Source organism: Sus scrofa, chromosome 14 (assembly GCF_054392235.1).
Source record: "Sus scrofa isolate SSC_HxYL_T2T_F1_AM1 chromosome 14, Sscrofa_HxYL_maternal_Yorkshire_Landrace_v2.0, whole genome shotgun sequence".
Taxonomy (NCBI): Eukaryota; Metazoa; Chordata; class Mammalia; order Artiodactyla; family Suidae; genus Sus; species Sus scrofa.
The window spans coordinates 104,396,891-104,418,737 of NC_139396.1; the positions used below are offsets into that span (position 1 = coordinate 104,396,891).

A 21,847-nucleotide genomic window follows, 5' to 3' on the forward strand; every position below is an offset into this window, starting at 1 on the left:
AGGCATCTGCTCTACCTGTGAGCCATCTCCTTGTGGGGATAGGAGCCTCTTCCCTTACACCAGCCCATTTGTCTGGCATCCTGATCACCAGCTAAATCTTCACGAAGGCTCTGCTCCCTCCCCAGAGGTTGGATCTGTGTCATCGACCTTTCTTACCCTCTTCCACCTCCTCCCTCTCATGCCTCTACAGCTGGGAGCTTTAAACAGGACTACCCCAGATCCATAATGCTTTACCCTGTGAACTCTCCTGAGTGCTGCCTAACACTCAGGAGACCCTTGCTGTCAAATCCTTACACCAGACTGCATGCACCCTTTGGAGAGTGCCATGGGCTGCACAGAGCCCAAGATGCCCTCTGAGCCTGCCCTTCCACACCTATCTCTCCATGATGGTGCCACTTAGGCTGAGGTCAAGGCCTTGAAGGACACTGTCTTGATGCCTGAGACACTCTTGCCTGGGTGGAGTGAACTCAGGGCATCTGTGCAGGAAAGACAGTGCATGGTAGCCTGACGGACACAAAAGTCATCTCTTCAGGGCACCTGGGACTTTTTCCTCAAAAAATATACAGAACAGATATGATGAGATAATATTTCTCTCTCTCTTTTTTTTTTTTTAGGGCTGCACCTACAGCATATGGAAGTTCCCAGGCTAGGGGTTGAATCAGAGCTGCAGCTGCCAGCCACAGCCACAGCTACAGAAATGCAGGATCTGAGCAGCATCTGTGACCTACACCACAGCTCAGGGCAATGCCAGATCCTTAACCCACTGAGCGAGGCCAGGGATCAAGCCTGCATCCTCATGGATACTAGTTGGTTTTGTAACCCACTGAGTCACAACAGGAACTCCTAAGATAATATTTCTTTTCTATGAAATCAATAGATTTTCCCCTGTTTCTTTTCCTATTTAAGCACCTAGGCTGTTCTGTTCTCACTGTCCCAGGAAAGGTATGTTATAGCTAAAACCAGAACTGTTTTTTTAAAGAAGCCTCTTTCTGGCATTTACGCTTCCATGCCTATACCATTCTGTCTAAAGGAACAGAAAGGACTCATAACATAGACGTAGATTTGGAAGAATTTTATAAAGGAAGTGAAGTTCTCCTTAAAGTTTAAGGCTAGCCCTGAAACTTCCAAGAGGCCAAGAGTACAGTCAGGGTCTGCAGACCATCCAGTATCTACTGAAGGGAACACACTGCAGGGCCTGTATCCAGTGAGATCTTCCTTTCAACACAGCAACTTTGCCCAATGATTGTTCAAGAAGAAATGCTGCTTCTCTGTACCCAGGTACGTTCCATCCCTCCCCATCACAGTCCCATCAATAAGCATGGATTAAGTGGTACTCTAGAGCATCGCTTCCCAGCAAACTGGGGAAATCTTTGAAGTGTTCTCATAGGAGGAAACACCATATCTAAAGCATGTTGAATATTCCTGAGCACTACGTAGTGGCAGCCTCTTTCACTTCTCACAGACCAGTAACTTCCATCTTAGGCAATCTGTTCTCACACAGATACTCACATTCTTTTCAGCTTGTCTCCCACTGCCCCTTTTAGTTGCTCTCTCCCGACCTCTCAATGGAATCATACAGTAACTAGTGACATTGAGAAATCCAAAACAATATTTTAAGACCACCCTTGAAGCCCATTTACAAAGCTGTCTTCAGAGGGGAAAAAAGTAGAATTCAAGTTTGGGGGTGGAATATGTTTGGGGACCTCACACTTTGAAATTTGAAACAAGAAAAATTTATTGTTCTTAGGTTGGTTGATTCTACAAATCTTGATCAATGTTTAATGCAACCTAAAAACAAAATAAAAAGTAAATATGCTTTAATACAATTAGAACTGTGAAAATATACAAGTCACAGAAAATTAGAGCTTAGGTAATTTCTATGTGACTATGTAAATCAAGGTTTTTGATAGTTTCAGATTATTTCAAGTAAAATGCAAATTCAATATAGCAATAATGTAATTGTGTTCTCAGTGTATTTATTAACCCATCCTTTCTTCTACTTCTCTTGCTATTTTCTCTTACTGTTATCTATATCCTTCTTATAGGGGTCCCATACCCACCCCTTAAATGTTGAAATTTCTCAGGGTTTCACCCTGAGCCCCCTCCTTCACATCTGCATGCACTCCTAGGTACTTTACTCACACTCCCAGCTGCACTAAGCCTATATGCCAATGACCGCTGAACTCCTATCTCCTGCTGGACCTCCCTCCTGTCCTTCAGATCCACATTGTACTTCAACTGGTCTTTGGCCATTTTTACCTGCATACCTCAGAGTGACCTGAAATTCAACATGTCCACAACTGAAGCCATCATTTTCACAAAACCAACTTTCTCTTCATATGTTCCTCAATTCAACCAATGAGAAAGCTCAAAAAAATGGTGAAGCATCCAGGCTGTCCAAGGGAGAAATCTGGGCTTCATCTTTGATTTCTTTCTCTCCTTTATCCTCTCAACCAATATCAAATCCACTCAGCTGTCCCTATCTCTGCTGTCTGCACCTTGGTCCTAGCCCTGATCACCTTGCATGTGGCTGCCTCTAATAACCTCCTAGGTGGTCTCCTGCTTCCACGCCTACCCATTCAAATCCTCGCTCCACTTTCTAAAAACACATATCTAATCCTCACATACATCTTTCGAAGACTCCCACGGCACTCAAGTCCCAAATCCCTAACACGACTCACAGAGCTCAGTGTGATCAGTGTGATCTCTACCCACATCTCCAGCTTCAAATCACACCATTCTACTGGCTCCATGCAACTCAGCCATAATAGACTGCTCCAGTTCTTTGAAAGTATCTCGCCCTTTCCATCTGCAGGGCTTATCTCAGGCTAGTTCCTTAAATGACACTTCCTGGAGGAGACTCACGTGGGCTAATTTCCCTGCTCTGTCCCCTGAGAGCACCTTTTGGGCTAGCCCATGGACCCCAAAGAGCAGGAACTCAATATGTTTTGTTCACTGGCATTGTCTAGCTCCCTGCACAGTACTGAAACATGGCAGCCATTTAATAAGAATGTAACCACAGACTGATTGGCACCAAATCCTTCCAGCTCTACTTTCTGAACAGCTCTTGAAAACACCCTTTACTACTCCAGGCCATCAATGCCATCTCTCTCCAGATTACAAGAACCTCCTAGTGGGTCTCTGCAAATCTATCATTTCAGTCTTTTCCACATCCTGTGGCCAGATGGCCTTCCTCAAATGCAGCTTTGATCATGTTAGCCTCCATTGTCCCCAGGATAAAATATAAACTTCTGAGCCCACCTTACACATCCTCTCCTGGTCTGGCCCCTGCCTTCCCCACTGCCTCAGCTCCAATCTCTCTCTGCCTCCTACTCTCTCTATTCTCCCTGAGCTGGGTCTTCACACTCTGTGCTTTCAGCCTCCCACCAAGGGACAAGTGGATTTCCTTCAGGAAGCCTTTCCTGACCAAGAGTCTTCAACCGGGCAGCTGTCCCACCTTGTCAGTGCTCACTGACGAAGGTGACTCAATGAATCCCTCTGTCAGGCCAGTCCTGGTTTACATCCAGCTGACTTGGCTCAATTACCAACAGCTCTTCCCTTTGTTCTCAAAGCATACTGGTTTGGGCAATAAATTACCTGGTCACTCTTTTTTTTGGGGGGGGGCTGTGCCACCAGCATGTAGCAGTTCCTGGGTGGAATCAAACATGTGTCACAGCAGCAACCCAAGCGGCTGCAATGACATCACTAAATCCTTAACCCACTGCACCACAAGGAAACTCCTAATAATGACTATTAATTGCTTATCCAATTGTCTCTCCCCTAGACAAGGTCAAAAATGACCTGTTTTACTCATAACAGCATCAAGCACCATGTGTGGCACAATAGCAAACATTACATGTTTATTAAATAGCAGATGTGCTTATATACTATAAAAGCATGCACTCTCATTAAGATATTTATTTGGCTCCATGTTTTGGGTCAGTGTTGGCCCCCAAATTTTAATTTAAAGGTTATGTATTTCACCACATGCTTTTAAATACCTATTCTGAAGAGATTTTGAAATTTTCAAAGCCTCACTCTAAACATACATATCACGCTCTGCATAGGAGGGCACACTGCTACCTTAACACCAACTCCCAGCTGCTTCCCACTCAGGGCCCACACATTTGTGTGGAGCCAGACATGTGCCTGCCTGCACCCTCAGAGCCAGTAACACGCAGCACAAAAAGGCAGAAGGCCAATTAGGGATATGCTGGCATCCAGAAAACTGGTTTTCCTTCTATGAAGCAAAAGGCCCATCTGCCATCCAACCCCAGCCTCATATGCACTAGGCCTTCCTAAAGTTAAAAAAAAAAAAAAAAAAATTCTGCTTTTCACAAAACAATTTCCTAAGGATACTTACATCAGATAGCATTGGTTCATCAAGTTCTTCCACTCTGCTCAAGTTAGGTGCCCCGTAACGATCACTGATTTCAGCCAGTGTTTTGCCTGAGTCGGCTCTGTCCTACAATCAGAGAGTTCATTTTCACTTTCAAATACATTAATACATTAATTTCCTTTCAGTTTTGATGAGACATTTCTGAATTATACCATCAAAATTCAACACTGTCAATTAATAGAATGAACACTAATACCTGTTAATGACGAGAATTCTTAAGAGTAAATGCTAGGAGTTCCCGTCGTGGCGCAGTGGTTAACGAATCCGACTAGGAACCATGAGGTTGCGGGTTGGGTCCCTGCCCTTGCTCAGTGGGTAACGATCCGGCGTTGCCGTGAGCTGTGGTGTAGGTTGCAGACGCGGCTCGGATCCAGCGTTGCTGTGGCTCTGGCGTAGGCCGGCGGCTACAGCTCCGATTCGACCCCTAGCCTGAGAACCTCCATATGCCGAGGGAGCAGCCCAGGAAATAGCAAAAAAAATAATAATAAATAAATAAGTAAATAAATAAATAAATAAATGCTAAAATGTGTTTTAAAAAAATAGACCCAGAAATTCATGGAGTTCCTGTTGTAGCTCAGCAAAAATGAACCCGACTAGTATCCAGGAGGATTTGGTTTCAATCTTTGGCCTCGCTAAGTGGGTTAAGGATCCGGCATTGCCGTGAACTGTGTTGTAGGCCACAGATGCTGCTTGGATCCCACGTTACTGGGCTGTGGTGTAGGCAGGCAGCTGCAGCTCTGATTTGACCCAGAGCCTGGGAATTTCCATATGCCACAAGTGTGGCCCTAAAAAGAAAAAAAAAACAAAACCAAAACCACTCAGAAATTTAAAACATATCATTGCAAGTAATCATGTGGTCAATGATATCATAATATTATGGTTTTTAAAATTACAAAAACAAACTGAATGTCCCAGTTTTACCCATTTTGAGATTTTACTTTAAAGCACATCATATTGGAGTTCCCATTGTGGCTCAGCGGGAACGAATCTGACTAGTATCCATGAGGATGGAGATTCAATCCTGGGCCTCACTCACTGGGTTAAGGATCTGGCATTGCTGTAAGCTGTGGTGTAAGTCGAAAACTCGGCTCAGAACTGGCATTGCTGTGGCTGTGGCATAGGCCAGCAGCTAGAGCTGTGATTCAACCTGTAGCCTGGGAACTTCCATAAACCACAGGTGCAGCCCTAAAAAGACAAATAAATAGATAAAGTACATCATATTTGTGACTTGTTATTACTATAATATATATGGACTATCAGTTTTGATAATCTCATTAAAAATTTAGCTATTAATGCATCAAAATTAAGTTTTACATTCCAGGATATTTATTCATTTCCCATATCACAGAGTAACTTTCTTCTCACCTCTCCATGTAAGGTATCTTCACCCTTAGCTATATTTTCCATGTTCATTCTCAATTCCTATAATATACAAAAATGAAGAAAAATACTTTCAATATAATATAGTGTTTTTGATTCCATATTTAATTTTCAAATATTTTTATTACATTATGATCAACTTAACAGCAAAAATGTTGTCACTCTTAGAGCATTGATCTGAATACACCAAAAACTGCAAATACAGTCTCATTTAACACTGTTAATAGATGATTACCATGTTTTATTTATAATTAAATAGAACAGTTTAAAAAATGAAATGGGCTGAAACATTAAACCTGAAGCCAAATTACTAGCAAGTGTGAAAAGTGACAAAACAAAAACTTTAATAAACTCTTAAGAGATTTTGAAAGAACTTACAGTTAAGTAGAATTTTACACACAGTAAGAGAGAAGCAAGTATTTGTGAAGGAATTAATCTGGCCCTAGTCACTATTCAATGTGTAAGTTCTCTCTAATATTCTAAGCACATGGGAGATCTCTTTCATGTGAAAATACAGAATCCATTAACCAAGTCAAACCTACTTTCTCAAGATCATTCCCTTCTCCTGGGCACGTCTTATCCTACAACTGCATGGCTGTAGTGGGAAGTCCGTGTTCTTGCAGGACCCTGCTCCCCAGCTAAGGGATGGATACTGGACACAAACTAAGCCAGTCGGGATTCTTCCCCAAGATTCTTTTCTTGACTAAAACCCAAAACAAAGGAATCCATACCTTTCAGATGGTAGGAGCCGCAACATTAGGAGACTCAAGAACCATTCAGGACCATATCCTCACCCCTGAGCACCAAACCAGGCCACAAGGAGAGAGAACAGCAGACACGAGAACCCTGGTGGCATTGATTCTCTTGCTCTCAAAGGTCTGGAAGACCTGGTTGTATCAGAGCCCTTCACAGTTTAGTTGTAAAACCTTTTCTTCAACCCAGGATCCCTCCAATAAATTTCCATTTGCAAATGATAATTTATTATCTCTGAAGCCACACAAAGGCCAGGACAAAAAGACATGGATGAATTTGTCTCTGAGCAAGAGATCAGGCAGCATTATGTGGCAGGAGAGAGGAGAGGGGTGAGAAGCCAGTAGGAATATGGATTATTAAAGTTCCTGTGGCTCTGGTCACACAGTCTGACAGTGCCTGCAGATAGTGAGTAACATGAATGGGACCCTCTGGGGCTAATCCCTTCCATAAATCACAGGCTTTCTCGCACTCAGATACAGCTATCTGGGCAGCTCAATTAAAAATACTTCCAGGAGTTCCCGTTGTGGCACAGTGGTTACTGAATCCGACTAGGAACCATGAGGTTGCGGGTTCGATCCCTGGCCTTGCTCAGTGGGTTAAGGATCTGGCGTCGCCATGAGCTGTGGTATAGGTTGGCAGCTACAGCTCCGATTCGACCCCTAGCCTGGGAACCTCCACATGCTGTGGGAAGCGGCCCTAGAAAAGGAAAAAAGACAAAACAAACAAAAACTTTCATTTCTCTTATTTTGATCACTGTCTTCTTGACATATGCTGGTTTTTCTTCTTTCATTTGAGATCACTGGATCTTAAGTGAAGAGAAAGGGGGCTTGAATGTATATGGGTGTGCGCATGCATGGATATCCATGTGTCCTACCACGTTCAGACTAACATAACACCAGCATCTCTATTTCTTAAAAGTATGTATAGAGATTTGGATTTATCCTTTTAAAAATCTCATCTTTTTGACTCACAAAAGTAGTTTGCTGATACTTGGGCTATAACAGGACTGACTTATTTTATTTTGTAAAGAACAATTCTCAATAGATTGATCTCTTATTGTAGAATGATGAGTATAATACATTGGGAAGAAAAGACTAAACTGAGTTATCCTGAGAGCTAATTAATTAATTAAAGCCCATTTTTAAAAAAAATTTAATTTACCCTTCCAACTTTTAAAAATTTCTTTTAATAATATGCGCTCATTTAGGTCATTAATAAATATATTCTATAAAACCTGCTTCTGTTTTAAGTTTTAAATATGGAATCAACAGAGGAGTAACATTTGAGTAACAGATACTAGCTATAAGTGTACAATATGAAATTTCCAGTTGAAAAGTATAACTCAGTCATACAAAAATCTGGTCTGTATGAAATATTTTTTGCATATATGGAAACATTGGCCAAACTGAAGGCTTGACATAAGACAAACACAATCAAAGGGGATGGACTTTTTTTTGATGCATGTTAATAAATAGTTTATTTAAAGAAAACCATGAAAAATCCATATAAAAACAGACTTTTAAATGTAAATCCCTGTTGATAATCCATCTAACATCAAGAAAAGAGATGTACTATTATCTCAGAGATCAGAATACTCCCACTACTACAAAGAACTTAACCTTCAGCATTAGCTCCCATAATTAGAAATAACTATCTCTTGACTACAATGTTGACAGTATCAATGTTCACAAAGGAGTCTCACATACACAATTTTGTTTGATCCTTACAACAACCCAGTGAGATGCTAGAAATAATATTACACTTTTAGCCCTACTTTTCAAAAAGGTAAACTGAGACTGAAAAAGGCTATAGAACTTAAGTCACATAAATAATGTGTGGCAGGTCTTAGACCATGCTATAACAACTGGAAGAAACAGTCTGCAAAGTCTAAGAGGCTTTAAAATAAAACAGATTTTTATAAAACTTCAAATTACCCTCTCAAATTGTTCTTGAGCTCTCTGCAGTTCTTCTATTCTCTGTCTCTCTTTTTCTTGCATTTCCAACTCCAGCTGGAATGCCAGCTGTTGCTGAATATTCAGAAATAAATAAGTCACATTAGAGTCATACCAATTGCAAGGAATTTACTCTACTACAGTGAAATGTCCCATGATAATAAAGTTTACACTCACCTAAATTGCAGAACTTGCAAAAATAAATGGTCACAGTCACCTAACATGTTAGCTTTTTACAAATATTTCCTAAAGTAAAATTAAAATGTAAGCCTCCTTAATTGCTAATTTTAGAAAAGCAGTATTGGTACAAAATCAAGTCATTTTCTCTGTTCTTGAAGCTACAAATAAGAGTATAATCATTTTTTTCAGATAAAAATGTCTTTAAGGATGGATCTTCAAATAGCCAAACCTTGGTTGTAGAATAGCAGATAAAAAGATTTTAGGTATACTATTTGAAACCGGAGAAAATCAACAACAAATCTGGTCCCAAATTAACATATATCCTAGCCATGCAAAAACAGAGGTCAACAGAGTAAATTCCTTTGGTCAATCCTGACCTAACTCCTGTTTTTGTACAGCCTGCAAGCAAATTTTTTTTTTGGCTGTGGCATGCAAAAGTTTCCGGGCCACGAATAAAATCTCCACCATAGCAGTGACAACACTGGATTCTTAACCCACTGAGCCAGCAGGGAACTCTGAAAAATGGTGTTTATACCTTTTTAAATGGTTGGAAAATATCAGAATAATGATGTTTCATTACATATGAAAAATATATGAAATTCAAATGTCAAGTTTTAAATAAAGCTCTACTGAAACACTGCCATACTCATCCACTCATTTACTGTCTGTGACTGCTTTTGCCCCACAACAGCACAGCTGAGTATTTGCAACAGAGACCACAGGTGGTGCTCTCATTGCCTTGCACTACTGCTCAGCACACTACAAGTCACAGTTCACCCTCATAAATCACAGCACCGTATCACTATACTGAGACATTGTCAAAAAAAAATCAGTGCCATCATACCAAAACAAGAAAAAAGTGGATTTTGAATGTTTGCCTTTTTATACATAGTGGCACGTGGTTTACTATCAAATTAACTGGCAAAGAATGGTGTTTCTTATGCAACAACACTGTACTAAAAGAATACAGTAAATATCAACATTACCAGAACACTCATCACAATATTCTCAACTAACATGAATGCAAAGGTCAGAAATATTAGAGAGTTTAAAACAGGATTATTTCATCAGAGAAGAATGTCTTCACAAAATTTAAAAATGACAAGGAGGCTGCAATGAAAGTTAAAATTTTCAAGTGGCTCATCTGTTAGCCAAGCAAAGAAATACATTAATCAATGGTGATGTAATTAAAACAAATTTGAATTCAGAGTCTAAAAAACTTAAGATTTTTAGCCTTTTGGTGAAAACAGTTGCTCAAAGTATCAATGACACAGGGAGCAGCATCAATAGTCAATTAATGACAAGGCAAATGGTTTTGAGTGGTTTTTCCTGGCTATTGATGAGCAGAAAAATGTTCCCAACACTGATCAGTTGCTGCTATTTATCAAAGGAATCAATGCTAAGTTTGAAGTAACTGAAAAAAAATCAACCACTATGAACAGTCTTCATGGGGCAGTAATACAGGCAGAATATTTTCAAAGACATTGAGAAGAACCTTAATTCACTACAACCAGATGTGAAATCTGCTAAGATATATTACAACCAGTGGTGATAAAATTATGTGTGGAACAGGAGTTCCACTTTGGTGCAGCAGAAACGAATCTGACTACTGTCCATTAGGACATGGGTTTGATCCCTGGCCTTGCTCAGCGGGTTAAGGATCCGGCATTGCCGTGAGCTGTGGTGTAGGTCACAGGTGCAACCTGGATTTGGTGTTGCTGTGGCTGTGGCACAGGCTGGCAGCTGTAGCTCTGATTCGACCCTTAGCCTGGGAACTTCCACACACTGCAAGTTCAGCCCTAAAAAAAAAAAAAAAAAAAAAAAAGTATGTGTGGAACAGAAAAAAGCATAATTGGACAAATTTACAAAGTTTGTGGAAATGGTGTTTGAAGCCTATGAGTTTTCATTGTATGATTTTTTTTTTTTTTTTCTGTCTTTTTAGGACCCATCCACAGCATATGGAAGTTACCAGGCTAGGGGTCAAATTGGAGCTGTAGCTTCTGGCCTATATCACAGCCACAGCAACTAGGGATCCAAGCCATGTCTGCAACCTACACCACAGCTCATGGCAACTCCAGATCCTTAACCCACTGAGCAAGGCCAGAGATTGAGCCTGTGTCCTCATGGATACTAGACAGATTCGTTTCTGCTGAGCCACAACAGGAACTCCTCATTATATGATTCAAGAGCAGCTACTTAGATGAAAATATTTGACTCTATCACGTGTTTCTGAGCCAGCAATGTTGAAACCGAGTCCCTCTAAAGTCGAGTTTCCTTACTGGGTTTATGATTCATCTCCCTATCCAAAACTTTATTCCCTTTCTTGTCCCCTCTGACCTCAATCCTGTGCTAACTGAACACTAATCAACTAGTCATATGATTAAAATTGCTATTGTCAATAACATTGTTCATGTACTAAAATTGCTATTATAGATATCATTAATGTAGAACTCAGGTTTTTCTCCAGGAGAAGATGAGCTAACAGACTCCGAAGACATGGGCCACCTGGCCAAAGAATGGTAAACCAGAAACATCCTGAGTCCCAAAGGAGCTTATGTTGAGTTTAAAGTGACTGAAAAATAATTGCTGACTGAAAAGTCAATGATTAAGAAATGTCACAGAAATGTTGCAGCAACACAGATGGACCTAGAGATTACCATACTAAGTGAAGACGGACAGAGAAAGATGAGATATTACATAATATCACTTATATGTGGGATCTAAAAAATAGTACAAATGAACTTATTTACAAAAGAGAAACAGACTCACAGATGCAGAAAACAAATTTATGATTACCAAAGAGGAAAGGGGTGAAGGGAATAAATTAGGACCTTGAGATTAACAGATACACAGTACTATACATAAAATAGATAAGCCAGGTCCTACTATATGGCACAGGGAACTATGTTTAATATCTTGTAATAAACTATAATGGAACAGAATTGAAAAAAAGAATATAAATGTGTGTGTATATATACAACCAAATTACCTTGTTGTATACCTGAAACTAACACAATATACAAATCAACTATATCTCAATTAAAAAAGGAAAAGACATGTCACAGAAATGTCACAAGATGATTAATTCTAGCCCCTCTGCTCTTCCCCTTTAAGAAAACCCCTAACTCAACGACCAATGTGGAGTGAATCTGAGCCTTGTTTCCCATTCCCTTGCTTAGCACCTTACGATAAATACTGCACCTTTCTTCACCACAACCCAGTGTCAACAGATTTGCCTTCAACACACCTTGAGTGAGCAGAGCCAAATTTGGTTTGTAACAGTGTCAACAGTGACTTTCATTTACCTTTATGATCTTAAACATCATTGGTTCCGTAATTTTTTGTCAGATAGAGAAGCTGAATATATCTTGACTTGCCCTACAAACCAACAGGTCCATGGCCTAACAGTGGTAATGTTTTATTGCGAATTTTTGAGCTAAGGCTAAAACTGACTTTAAGAACCATCTTCAAACACAATTATCAAACATTAAATAGATTTGGAAACTAGCTTTTGCTGCAGACTTAAAGATTTTTAATCAATTTGACTGAAAAGCATAAGGCAAAACAGCATTTATATGTAAAACTTAATGCTGCAGGAAAGTCATTTCAATAACAACTAATTTGTTTGAATCACAATGTCAAGCTGCCTCATACACTTCTACTGCTATCAAGAAACTAGATTTCCATTCCCACACAAATCTGTGGCAGATTTTCTAAGCTCAAACTGTAGTTCTAGAGTGTTTTTAGGTCTTGATATAAGTGCAAAGGAAATTTCCACATTTCAAAATCCATTTAACTGTGCGACTGAGAAGATTTTACCAACCCTCAACTGGAAGAATCCACAAGATAATGATATGATAAGGACAAATATCAAGAGAAAAACCTAGCAGAATTCTACAAGTGCCTTCTGAGAGATGAATACACTCAAAATTTTGTGCACATGGGCAGATATCAATATTTGGCAAGAACCTATTTGTGTAAAAAGATATTTTCAAAGATGAAACACATAAAATCTCACTACAGATCAGCATTAACAGATAAACATTGTTGGAGTTCCCATCGTGGCACAGCAGAAATTAATCCAACTAGGAACCATGAAGTTGCAGGTTTGATCCCTGGCCTTGCTCAGTGGGTTAAGCATCCGGCATTGCCATGACCTGTGGTGTAGGTTGCAGACACGGCTCAGATCTGGCATTGCTGTGCCTGTGGCCAGCAGTTACAGCTCAGGTCTGATTCAACCCCCAGCCTAGGAACCTCCATGTGCTGTAGGTACGGCCCTAAAAAGACAAAAGACAAAACAAAAAACAAAACCAGATAAACACTGTCAATCAATTTTGGTAATAGAGAACATTATTTTTTAACTCCAACTAAGTAAAATGCTATCTTTAGGAGTTCCTATTGTGGCACAGAGGAAACGAATCCGACTAGGAACCATGAGGTTGCAGGTTCAATCCCTGGCCTTGCTCGGTGAGTTAAGGATCTAGTGTTGCTGTGGATGTGGCATAGGCCAGCAGCTACAGCTCTGATTAGACCCCTATCCTGGGACCCTCCATATGCTGTGGGTGTGGCCCTCAAAAAGACAAAAGACAAAAAAAAAAAAAAAAAAAAGCTATCTTTAAAAAGGGAATGTAGATGTTCCCACTGTGGAACAGTGGGTTAAGAATCTGACTGCAAGAGTGCCAGTCATGGCCCAGCAGGTTAAGAACCCAAATAGTATCCATGAGGATGCGTGTTTTAATCTCTGGCCTTGCTCAGTGGGTTAAGGATCTGGCGTTGCCATGAGCTTTAGTGTAGGTCACAAACGTGGCTCGGATCTGACGTTGCTGTGACTGTTGCGTAGGCCAGCAGCTGCAGCTCTGATTCAACCCCTAACCCAGGAACTTCCATGTGCCACAGGTGTGGCCCTAAAAAGAAGCAGCAGCAAAAAAAAAAAAAAAAAAAATTCTGAATGCAGGCGCTTGGGTCACTGCAGAAGAATGGGTTCAGTTCCCTGTGGCATGGCACAGTCGATTAAAGGATCCAGTGTTGCTGCAGCTGCAGCACAGGTCACAGCTGTGGCTCAGATTCAATCTCTGGCCCAAGAACTTCCATATGCCACAGGTGTGGCCATTAAAACAAAACAAAACAAACAAAAAAAGGGCAGGGGATGTAATTCTTCTCAGTAGTAAGCCTACATTACAAAAAAATTTGCATTTGATTATTATTTTTAAAATTTTTATTTCATCAATAAAACATTTGTAGAAAATTGTTTTCTCTCTTGCTATATCTACATAATATACCTACATAATATCCCATAATATCTACATAACATCCTCAATTTTGCCTCTTGACCTGCAAACCGTAAAATATCTAACAGAAAGAGTCTGCCAACCCCTCAGCAATTTCTCACCATTAACCTAGTGCCACCCCATAAACAAGTTTATACAAGCTCACTCCATTAAGAGCATTTTAAAACTATTTTAAATTCATTTTAAAAATAATACACTTTTGCAAATAAAAACATAATAAACAGTGACTAACATTATTCACAAAGGGCTGTTAAAGGCAATTTCTTCATATTTCTGTATCATTCCCACTAAGATAAAAGTGATGGACTAGGTAGCCGAAATGTAGGAACACTACCATTCAATCGACTTTCAGAAATTGGTAGAGAAAGTGAAATAACTCTAATCTCTCAACAATAACCCAAAGTCCAGTTGTTACATACCAACCACACTGATCAACATCACCAGTTTCTTAACATTTTAAGGGAAATGTTCAAAACCCAATTGCTTTTCTTCATACATGAGTAAAACCATCTTAGAAAGACATTCAAATAAATTAAAAAAGCTTTTCTTCCAAAACAAGCTCTTAAATAGAAAACAACAATAAAAATATTTCCATATTCACAAAGGACCCAGGCTTGTGGGAGAGTGCCTAAAATTTCAATGAATTTCAAGTAGCGGTATTTACTACCACTGCTCTTGAAACAGACAAGCGGGTGACCAGAGTCCTGACCCTCCAGCTCATTTAACTCTGGGGACATGGAGAGGCCTCTCTATTCCTCTTCATCTCAGCCTCTCTCTCTCTCTTAAGCTCTTCTCTGTTGGTCCATCTCTCTGCATGTCCCTTCTCCTCCTCTCATCTATCTCTGCCCACCAATCCACTCCTCTAACTGGCCATCACATCTTCTGCAGGATATCACTATATCTTCCATATTCAATACAAGGCTTAAGGTTTGATGCACAGGGGATGGCTCCATATTGATACAGCCAGAGAAGTGTTTGGTTTCTGGTATCACCAAATTTTATCTAAGTGAAAAAGAAGATGAGTCAAAGAGAGTTAAGTATCTCCACATCTGTGATCTGTCTTGGGGAAGGAGAACTGCTGAGAGGGTCTCCTTCTTCTGATAGACAGGGAACAAATATCAGGTCCAGGAGCTGGAAGAGGCCGGGCAGATCCTCACTTAAAGCTGGGATGATGGAGTTCCTATCATGGTGCAGCAGAAACAAGGTTGCGGGTTTGATCCCTGGCCTTGCTCAGTGGGTTAAGGATCCAGTGTTGCTGTGGCTGTGGTATAGGCTGACAGCTGCAGCTCTGATTTGACCCCTAGCCTGGGAACCTCCATATGCCACAGGTGCAGCCCTAAAAAGACAAAAAAAAAAAAAAAGCTGGGGTGACTGCAGCAGATACTTGACTACCTGGGTGGTTGTTTGACATCCAACTCAATGCTATGCAATTTCCCCACAAAAATAAGCCCAGTGACTAAAAAAGCAGCAGCAAAGGCTTTCTTTGACAGCCAAATCCACCTAAGGTGTCTGAATTATCCTATTCCAGTATCAAGGATGGGAAGTAAGACAAAGAAGCTATTTTCCATGTTTACATTTTCTTTTTTACCCACACAGCCAAATAATAGGCTTCTTTCTCTTTCTATAACATACAAACTGGAGTTGAGACTGTAGAATTAGGTAGTGTACAATAGGAATAAACGGGAGGCTTGAACTTGGTTTAGAAGCTCTCCATAAATTAAATTAGTCCAGGAGTTCCTGTCGTGGCGCAGTGGTTAACAAATCTGACTAGGAACCATGAGGTTGCGGGTTCAGACCCTGCCCTTGCTCAGTGGGTTAAGGATCCAGCACTGCCGTGAGCTGTGGTGTAGGTTGCAGATACGGCTCGGATCCCATGTCGCTCTTGCATAGGCTAGAGGCTACAGCTCCGATTCGACCCCTAGCCTGGGAACCTCCATATGCCGCAGGAACGGCCCAAAGAAATAGCAAAAAGACAAAAAAAGAAAAAAATTAAATTAGTCCAGAGCCATTTGAGAAATTTCCCCTATTTGGTTTACACTCCATGACCTACCTCTTCAACCATTCTCATAGCAACATCTTTAGCACCCCAATCCTGCTAACCCAAACTCACTTCAGTCAAAGGGTCTGCCTGTTCCACCTCTTCATTCATATCTAAGCCTGAGTGAAGAAAACCACATAATCACAAAACCAAGCCAAAAGGCCCCATTATGACTGCTTATTCTCAGGGAATTCAGTGCTACCAAGGGATGTGAAGTTTCCCTGGTCAACTGGACTTCTCCAAAGCCACCGTTTTAACCCTTCACCCCTCTCTCCACACTTCCTATCTTACTCACCACCTCATTGTGAGCAGATGATCATGCTCCCTACTTCATAAAAAAGAAACTGCTTTCAATTTTGGGCCACAAGTAGGGAGTTCCCATTGTGGCTCAGTGGTAACGAACCCAACTAGTATCCATGAGGACATGGGTTCGATCCCGGGCCTCGCTTAGTGAGTTAAGGATCTGGTGTTGCTGTGAGCTCCGGTGTAGGTTGCAGACACAGCTCGGATCTGGTGTTGCTGTGGCTATGGTATAAGCTAGCAGCTGTAGCTCTGATTCGATCCTTAGCCTGGGAACTTCCCTATGCCACAGGTGTGGCCCCAAAAGACAAAACAACAAACAAAAAATTTTTGTGCCACAAAGAGTTCCCATTGCGGCTCAGCAGCTTTAGAACCTGACACAGTGTCTGTGAGGATGTGGGTTTGATCCCTGACCTCATTCAGTGGGTTAAGGATCCAGTGTTGCTGTGGCTGTGGTGTAGGCCAGTAGCTGCAGCTCTGATTTGACGCCTAGCCTGGGAACTTCCCTATGCTACAGGTATGGCCATAAAAAGAAAAAAAAAAAATTGTGCCATAAAACCTACACATCACATGTACCTACATCTTCTCCTCTTTTCCTGAATCAAAGAAGGGTCTTCCACCTGCCTAACCTATGTTTCAGACCCAACTTTTTCTGATCTCCATGTAAAGCTAACTTTAAGAATAATCCACTTTATTTCTTTACTTCAACCACTCCCCCTCCCACTCTGTTCCTTAAGGGGAAAAAAAAAAAAAAAACAAACAAACAAACAGAATTCCTTCTCTGAGAATCTTGAAAACATTATCTACAGCCACCATTTCTATCTCCCCTGCTTAACCCCAGCCCCCACACACTGCTCCCGCCAAGGTCACCCGTGGACTTAATGAGCACTTGGCAGGTTCTGATCTCACTGGACCAGCCATAGACATGGTTGACTACTCGGGTCTCAATGAGACATTGTCCCGTTGGCTTCTGTGACAGCTCACTCTCTGGATTTTCTTCCTACCCCACTGCTTCTGCTTCTCCAGCAAAGAAACACAGAGAGACATAAGGATGAAGATACATGAAAGCCACATCTAAGCAACCAGAGATGAGTTTTTCAGCACTCGGGTTGCACCACACAGAGGCTGACACCACCAATTCCAGTCACCACTGAACTCTTTTGTCTCACCTGCTGAAATAGGAGCTCTTCTGCTTTAAGTCTCTCCATCATTTCCTGCTCCATCAGAGCTATTTGTCTTTCATGCTCCAACTGGGCCATTTCCTCTTGTCTCTAGCATTGTTTTAAAAACAACATCATGTGACATCAGGTAAAACAATTTTTGAAAACATTCTTAAAAGCATGTTAATCTCCAACAGCAGGGAAAGGATTAAACAAATTATAGTCTGTCCATTTGGAAACTGCATAATAATTTTGGGAAATGTGTGTTTTATTTGAACAAAGAGCACAAAATTAAAATTATGAATTGAATATGATCAAATTACGTTTAAAAAATCTTAACATGAACACGTAGAAAAAAGACTAGAATATCTAAAAATACTTAAAAATCTAAATAGAAGTTTTTTGTTTTTTGTTTTTTTTTTGTCTTTTGTCTTTTTTTAGGGCAGCACCTGCAGCATATGGAGGTTCCCGGGCTAGGGGTCTAATCTGAGCTATAGCTGCCGGCCTACACCAGAGCCACAGCAACACCAGATTTGAGCCATGTCTGCAACCTATGCCACACTCATGGCAACACTGGATCCTTAACCCACTGAGTGAGGCAAGGGATCCAACCCACAACCTCGTGGTTCCTAGTCGGATTCATTTCCGATGCACCACGACAGGAACTCCTAAATAGAGGTATTTTGTTTTCATTTTTCTACTTTCACTTTTTCAGGTAGTCCAAGTTCATGTAATAAACATACCATTTTTATAACAGAAAGAAATGATAATGTCAAGCTTTAATAAAAAATGAAGAAGCTGGACCAATTATTTTACTCTTCTAATTTTAGGAAAAAAGATCCATACTTACCAGTTGCTCCCTGGTCACATTTTCTTTATACTTGTAAATCCACAATGCCAAATATTCTATTGGATCCACTGGCCGCATCCTTGCCACTTCTGCAAGCCCTTGAGTTAGACATGTCCCAAGATTCTTTTGAAGATACTCCGTCTCCATTTATAACTGCTAAGTAAAAACTTCTAAAGGACAAACATTTTGCATTAGTGCAGGAGATTTTTGATGAAGGCACAATCAAAGTAGAGACAAGTAAGGCCAACCAAGCAGCATATCCTGTCACCAGTCATGGGAACCTGCCATTAGGGATGGCGCAAGCAAGCTGGCTCTGGGGAACTTCTAGCATTTTCCAAAAATGTTCCACAGTAGTTGCTACAACTAAAATAGTTTCAAAATCCTGAAGGATCCTTGATTCCAAGAGTCAGAAAAGGGATACTGTCATTATTGACCATGAAATGGCTATATGGCAAGTGATGGCTCACTTAATCCTCGCATTCAGATACAAAGAGAATAAGTGAACAGCCCAGGTGGCACATGATGCACAGGGATCACACCCAACTCTTGATTCCAGAGTCGTTACCCTAAATGATTTACTAAGATGCTCCTCCCAACCCCTGAGAGATGTTTCTAGAAAATATCACAATAGTACCTTAAAGTCTTAAAAAGTCCACATACCTTAAGGCCAAAAAATAAGAAAAAATTAAACCTTCAAAGACTAGCACATGAAGCTCTTCATGCTCTGGCTCCACTTTTCTTTCCAAGCTCACCTCCAGAAATCTTTTCTGCTTCCAACATACTCTGGGCTCTAACCATACAGAACATCCTGTCATTCTGCTGCTCACACCTTGTGCAATTCCATCTCCATCATATGTGCCCGTGATGACCCCTCACTCTCAGTTTGGAGACTATCTCCTCACCTGCAAGGCATCAATCATCTGTCATTCCCCCTTGCTGTGGCTGCTACCACCATCTCCAGGCAACACAAAGACAGCCGTCCTTCCCCCAACAGCTCACATGACCCTTATCATACTGCCTGAGCATTATCTGTGCATGGACATGTCTGTCCCCCCACTAAAGGATAAGCTCCTCTAGCTCCTCTAGGAGTGTGTTTTAATCACAGCACCAACAGGGCTGGCTCTCCACGGCAGCAAGTGAATGAGTTTCTCCACTCTCCCAGTAATGTCCCAGTCTATTCAGTTATGAATATGGACAGGAACGATCTTAGATCAGAGAGATGAAAGAAAGAAGGAAAGAAAGAAAGGAAGGAAGGAGAGAGAGAAAGAAAAAGAGAGGAGAGAAGGAAAGAAAGAGGGGAGAGAAAGAAGGAGAAAGAAAGAAAAGAAGAGGAGTTGCGGTCATGGCTCAGTGGTTAATGAATCCGACTAGGAACCATGAGGTTGCGGGTTCGCTCCCTGGCCTTGCTCAGTGGGTTAAGGATTCAGCGTTGACGTGAGCTGTGATGTAGGTTGCAGATGCACCTCGGATCCCGAGTTGCTATGGCTCTGGCATAAGCCGGCAGCTACAGCTCTGATTAGATCCCTAGGTTGGGAACCTCCACACGCCGTGGGAGCAGCCCAAGAAATGGCAAAAAGACAAAAAAAAGAAGAAGAAGAAAGAGGGGGAAGGAAGACAGAAATGCAGTAACCACTCTATCTCAGGTGCTTTGAAGAAACTGATCACCTTGCAAATTACCATTAATGAATCCAGACTCCTCTGAGAATCTGATGAAATGTATTCATTATTCAAAAAATATATATTGATACAGCAGAAACTGACAGAACATTGTAAATCAACTATAACAAAAAAGAATATATATAGGAGTTCTCATCGTGGCACAGTGGTTAATGAATCCAACTAGGAACCATGAAGTTGTGGGTTCAATCCCTGGCCTTACTCAGTGGGCTAAGGATCCGGTGTTGCCATGAGCTTGGTGTAGGTTGCAGACTCGACTCGGATCCCGCATTGCTGCGGCATAGGCCAGCAGCAAAAGCTACAATTCAACCCCTAGCCTGGGAACCTCCATATGCCATGGGAGCAGCCCTAGAGAGAGAGAGAGAGGGAGAAAGAGAACTTATTACATGTCAGGCATGAGCAATTATAGAAGACAGAATGCCAGTGTGTCTTGACCTGTTCTGGAATAAATGTACCTAACATTCTGCACAAAACCTCAGAAACAATGACCTTCTGAGTTTCATCCATATACTCCAATAGTGCTCTGTCTCATAATGTGGTGGCAGAGTACAAAATGGCATAATCCCATGGAGTAGAATTTGGAAATGTGTAGAAAATTACATATGACTTTACCTTTTGACTCATCAGTCTCACTTCTGGGATCTTATCTTACAAAAATATGAATATATCCACCGGTTAGTCTGCACCATTACTAAGAATAGCCAAGTTTCGACCTCCATCCAAATGTTCCTCAATAAAGGACTGATGAGATACAGCAACACAATGGATTTTTGCGCAGAAAAAAAAGAGAAAGAGGAAGATCCCCCAAATTAGGAGTGATCCCTAGGACAAAGTGTGAAGTGAAAAAAAGCAAGATGCATAAATTGCAGTTTATATGCCGCCTTTATATTAGCAACAACAGTGGAGAAAGGAACGCTAATACATATATACAGTCATAAAAACAAATTAAAAACTGGCACAAACGAACCTAATTCCCTATCAAGCTAGTATTGATGTCTTATTACAGCTGAGTATGGAACACAGTATCTTCACTGCACTTCTTCAAAGACAAAAATAACTACATTGACAGCTTAATATCATTTGGAATGGAATAACAATTAAAAAGGGAGCCGATTCCTGCCGCTGCTCCTGAAAGATAACACATGGGAATGGGCCCGTGGTTCCTAAGGAGAAACCTCCAGTAAAGGGTTAGTCTCACATCTAGGCAGCCTGCATCGCATTATCAGCGGAACCCAGGTGGAACTCGTTACCTCGTTTGGCTTATTTCTTGTTCCTGAATTAGCGACATACCCATCTGAAAAGCCTGTTATAAGTAATGCTATTTTTTATACACACCAACAGCCATCCTGGCTCAAGAGAAGAAAGCATCTTCCCACAGAAAGAGCTGCCTCAAGCCTGCATAAGCTGTCACAAGAAACAGAAAGAGGTTCTTCGCTCCTGCTTGGGAGAAAGGTGGCCAGTGGTAGGGTTGCTTTTTTTGCAAACAAAAATACAGGATGTCCAGTTAAATTTCAGATAAATAAGGAATGATTTTGCATTATCCTATATTGTGCTAAAAAGCTATTCCTTATTTCTCTGAAATCAAATTTAAATGCGTACCCCGAATTTTATCTGGCAACCCTGGATTCCGAGCGCTTCGGTTGCTTTTCTATCCCAGGTCCCCGGCAGGGTGCCCGCCTTCCGTATCCCTCCAAAAGGCATAGCGCCGCTCACCACCGAGGAGGAGGAGGAGGCCGGCGCTGAACTAACCTTCCCGAAGCTCGGGGAGCATGGGCGTCTACTGCCACCGCAGCGCTCACAAGGTCCAACTGCAAAAACTGCCTTGGTTCGCAGGATTCAGCCCAGCACCTGAAGCAGTACTTCCACAACT

The 21,847-nt window shown here is 41.2% G+C and overlaps 1 protein-coding gene across 2 annotated transcripts; it reads right to left on the bottom strand.

The window, feature by feature from the left end:
* Positions 1–888: 888 nt before the first annotated feature.
* DYDC1 (DPY30 domain containing 1) lies at positions 889–21,827 on the bottom strand. 2 transcript variants are annotated; one of them, XM_003133089.4, is made up of 7 exons: positions 21,727–21,827; positions 18,301–18,470; positions 17,460–17,561; positions 8,467–8,559; positions 5,765–5,821; positions 4,364–4,465; positions 889–1,788 (listed from the first exon to the last, which is right to left on the bottom strand). In XM_003133089.4, exons 2-7 carry the CDS (start codon positions 18,445–18,447, stop codon positions 1,759–1,761), a joined length of 531 nt encoding a protein of 176 aa, XP_003133137.1. In that variant the 5' UTR covers positions 18,448–18,470; positions 21,727–21,827; the 3' UTR covers positions 889–1,758. The 2 variants fall into 2 exon arrangements, with proteins under 2 accessions (XP_003133137.1, XP_020928666.1); XM_021073007.2 differs by having other exon boundaries at positions 1,711–1,788; positions 19,053–21,827.
* Positions 21,828–21,847: the final 20 nt, after the last annotated feature.